Source organism: Limulus polyphemus, unplaced genomic scaffold (assembly GCF_000517525.1).
Source record: "Limulus polyphemus unplaced genomic scaffold, Limulus_polyphemus-2.1.2 Scaffold4520, whole genome shotgun sequence".
Lineage (NCBI taxonomy): Eukaryota > Metazoa > Arthropoda > Merostomata > Xiphosura > Limulidae > Limulus > Limulus polyphemus.
In genome coordinates, this window is record NW_013670130.1 from 43398 (window position 1) to 47947 (window position 4550).

Below are 4550 nucleotides of genomic sequence, written 5' to 3' on the forward strand. Positions count from 1 at the left end.
GAAGAGAAATAATTGAGTCAAGCGAGCAGTTGGCACCATAAGTAAAGTGTGTGAATCGCTGTGATTTACAGCGTGTGTTATAAGGTTATTAAGTTTAAAGCGACTATGGAAATTTTGTGTATTACAAAGTTGCATAGAGAAAGAATAAACTAGTCTTAATTAAGAAAGAACTTGTATCGCTGAAGTTTCTCGGAAAGAATTTCCACGGGAAATTAACAAACAAGGAGATACGCAACAGTACCGTTACTCAAAATTCAACTAATAAATTACCAGGATCATTATTGAAAGAAAAAATTAAAATAAACCTTCTAGAAAATAATTTACTTCAAACTAGGCAGATCCTTAGAGTATTAGCATACTACTACTACAATAAACTAGAACTTTGTATTAGTTTTGTAGATAATATTACTTTTTTGCAATTAAATAGCCATTTTCTAAAATTCTTGTTATTCCTAATTTGTCAAAAGTGACTGTTCTGTTTTTCTTTCTAAAAAAAAATCTTAAAATCTTTGCATTTTCTTTTTCTTTGCACTGCTGGTAGAGATGTTAAAAGAATTTGTTAAATCAGAAACTGACTTATATTATTTTTTCTCTCATAAAGGGACGTCCAAAAACAGATGCAGAAAAGATCCAAGATGAGGTTCAGAAGCAGGTTGCAAAGTGCTCTTGTCCTCAAAAGTTTAAAGTGTTCCAGGTTGGCGAGGGCAAATACCGAGTAAGTAGTTTTATTTTCATACTCCGAGACTGTTTTATTAAAGACATGACTTCTAAAATAATGTATAATTCTACAACTTCTAATGAACACACATTACTACCAACTAGTAGCTTCAGTTTTTTTATTCATAATTTTGAATTATTTTTGTTCCAGTTTGGAGAATCACAGAAGCTGTGCCTTGTGCGTATCTTGCGCAGTACTGTGATGGTACGGGTAGGAGGTGGTTGGATGGCACTTGATGAATTTCTTGTGAAAAATGACCCATGCCGAGGTAAATCCCTTTAAAGTATATTCTTAACATTTATATACAAATATTTTAAAGTTAAGATTTTCCTAAACTGAAAATGTATTTCAATTTAGGAAAATGTTAACTTTGAATACGATATCTTACCTCCTCTCACAAAATAGCTAGTATCCCACACAGAACTGGTGGAGGGCTGGGGAAAAAAATTATCCCTTCATTAGAAGCACCCAAAGAGAGACCATGAGATGTGGAACCAAAAAAAATATCACACCACAGCAAGAGACTGCACCACATATGATCCAGGTATACTCTTCGCTCTTTTATGACTGTTTCGCGAACAAAAAAGCCAGAAAAACATGATGGAATCCCATAATACGTATTACTGATTAATGGGTCCCTGGTTGTTGAGTGGCTAGGCTGAGACATAGTGGTAGTTTGACCTCATCCAATACCTGGCAGTATCTGGAATTGTACATCAGTTTTGCAGAAGGCAGAGGATCACCTACATCTTCTCTTCAAAATGGAAATTGATAGGGAAGATGAGCTTCCTCACCAAAATCCATCTCCACTTGGTACATCGACTGATGGTGGCCACGTCTTGTAGGTGTTAAAACCAGATGATCATTGATGTTCCCTATTAATGGCATGCTAATCCTACTTGATGCTTCACACCTCATACTGCACTGGTGATCACACATACATGATCAAACAAACAGAATGTTTTAATACTCCTTTAAACTTTGTCATTTGCAACACTTCTAATTTGGTGTCTCTTTGGTCTTCTTGTGAACAAAAGAGTTGTTCAATGGGGAAAATTCACACATTCGTTTACATTACGTTTTATCACCTTTCTCTCCATTCTGCAATATGAAAAATGGTGCCGGTACACCGTACCAGTGCATACCATCTCAAAAAAGCCCTGTATTTTGTGTAGGTTGTAGCTGGACACAGCAAATGTATTCCCACGGGAAGAACCATACCCAATGCCACCAGGTTTTGGACCACAAATGTTATCCCAATGGGGCTTTCCTCCTTCCTAATATCTGTTGGATATTGGTTTTTGTTGGATCAGGAGTTGGTTGGATTGGAAATGCTTAGGTAGTGGTTTCACTTTGATTGACAGGTTTCAATTAGGCAGTGGCCTGGGTGGACGTAATACTGAGTTCAAAGAGACCACTTGGGGCTGTGAAACAGGTGACCACAAGCCGAGTTGATTGGTATGCGAGTCTGGATTGTACATTCATTCAAGTAAAATAAGTCTCAAAGTGGACAAAGATGACTGACATCATTAATTGCACAGCACCTTCTCAGCCAAGATAAAAATATGCATGTGAGTCTCAGGAATAAGTCGTTTTGGTCTGACATGCTCAGTCGAGGTGGTGATGCCAATTTGAGCGGATGTGCATTTCTCTTCTACCATACTTTGATTTTATTGTGACTAAGAATGTATGTTGTTTTTATTGCATCTTGAGAAAACACCCTAATGTAAAAGTGAACCAAATTACAAGTTTATTTTCACCTTCTATGAATAAGAAAGCTAAAATAGGTGAGGAATTAACAGCATCAGTGACAGTTTCTGTTCCTGGTTCATCCGGTGTCCATGAGTTATCTGACAATGACTGGCCTAGCTGATAGACTGTCGATCAAAAAATGATTTTTGCAAGAAGTACGATTGGCTGAATATTAGAAATAAGATACTTGGCTGTACACCTTGCCATAAAATTGGAACGTTTGGAGTGGAAATGAAGGCAGGAATGAAAGTTTCTAAAGAATGGGCCAACAATGAAATAACTTATTTTGGTGAAAGTCAACAGCAACAGCTTCTGTCTTTGTGAAAAAATTTTCGCTCACAAGGAAACTACGTGCATTTAAAAGCAGTATCTCACAAAAAAAGTTATTACTACAAGAATTTTTCTCACAGCATATAAGGTAGCAAACGAAAACCAATCACTGATTCTTTACTCAATTATCTTCAACCTTATGAAATGAATGAATACTACCTAAAAAGTTATTTACTTTGTATGGCATATGATGGTGCAGCCATGATGTTGGGGAGTAAAAGTGGAGTTAAGAAACTGATGAAAGTCAAATTTCCTTCTCTAATTGTGTGGCACTGTGCTAATCACAGATTAAAACTGTCAGTCATTAACACTGTAAAATCTGTCTCAGGGATCAACAGATTTGAAGTGTTTATTGATAAACTTTATGTCTTGTATCACATGTTGCCAGAAAATAGCAGAGAACTGAAAGTGTGCACGAATTGGTGGAGATTCAATTTTTAAAAATTGGCCAAATTTTAAGCACTCGATGGGTGGCATCTATTTTTCGGTCAGTTTGAGTTGTTTGAAAAGCTATGAAGCGTTAGTGCAATATTTCGAGGAAGCGAAGCGTTATTCAACAAGAGACAAAAGAGAGCAATGTGCATATGAGGGCTTACAGCTAAAAATTACAAGCACAGAATTTCTATTGGATATAGGATTGATTTGTGATGCTCTCCAAGAATTATCCAAATTGAGTTTGGACTTACAAGAGTGCGGTATAGACTTGTACAAGGTGAATCAAAAGATAAAAGCTCTTGTACAAATATTTGAAGAAAGACGAATGATTCCAGGCCCATATTATAAAAATGCCGCCAAAAATATTCACTCCTGGGGAGTTTTACTTCCCAACAAAGATTGCAAAAAGGATCTTCTGATTAATCCGGAAGCTTTTTATGGAACCTTGAAAAATCATGCGAAAATAGAATGCTTGAAAGTGAAGGTGGTGATATAGCACTGTGTGCATGCATGCTTGATAAAAAAACATTGACTTGAAAAGTTGATGCTCATTTAACATTTGGCAAGATGGAGATCAGAAAATTATCAATAAAACCTCAGCTAAATGAAAGAGATATGATTCATGGATTTTGTCAGTATTTGACTGAAAAGATGGTTCTGAGAAAATTGCAGCACTTTAAACATCCTCTGAGTGAATGTGAACAAGGGTTTTCACAGATGAATTTGATTATCACCCCAACTAGAGCTTCCTTGATGACAAAAACCGTTTTGGCACTTTTTGTTTATTAAACTTGTTGGACTGCTCCTTCCATGCTTTGACCCAAAAAATAAGTAGAGTCATGGTTTCTCCAAAAATGTCACTCAGCAGTAGACACCAAAAGCAAGGAACAAAGTCGAGATATTGCATCAGATGAGAACATGATGAAAATTTGGAATTTTCTATAAAAAAGGTAATTCAGTATGTTTCCATCTCTTAATTTATTATATATATGAGTATCGGCACCTTTTCTTTTTTTTTACAAAAAAAGCACTGACTAGATCCGTCAGAAACCGACATCCAGCAGACAGTAGGAAGAAGAACTACAAACCTGGGGTGCATCTCCAGTCCAAAGCTTGGTGACATTTGGCATTTTTCATTCAGTCAACAGTAAAAGGAGAGATACTGGCCAGAACCCATGTGAGGACTTACTTAGCTGGACCATCTCCAACCAATACCTGATCCCCTGGGAACCACATCTGGAGGATGGTAAGTTGGAAGAATGTCTCAGTCTTAGGGACAAACTTCTATATATATATATATATAGTCGTGAGTGTC

General features: G+C 36.5%; 1 protein-coding gene across 1 annotated transcript in view; it reads left to right on the forward strand.

The window, feature by feature from the left end:
* The window catches only part of LOC106471293 (dystonin-like), a gene marked incomplete at its 5' end in the record, with an annotated part of 65405 nt that overhangs the window by 43243 nt on the left and 17612 nt on the right, over positions 1 to 4550 (forward strand). Inside the window, 2 exons of the mRNA XM_013931891.2 lie at positions 602 to 715; positions 869 to 986. Coding sequence (XP_013787345.1) covers positions 602 to 715; positions 869 to 986 — 232 coding nt within the window. The remainder of the gene's footprint in view (positions 1 to 601; positions 716 to 868; positions 987 to 4550) is intronic.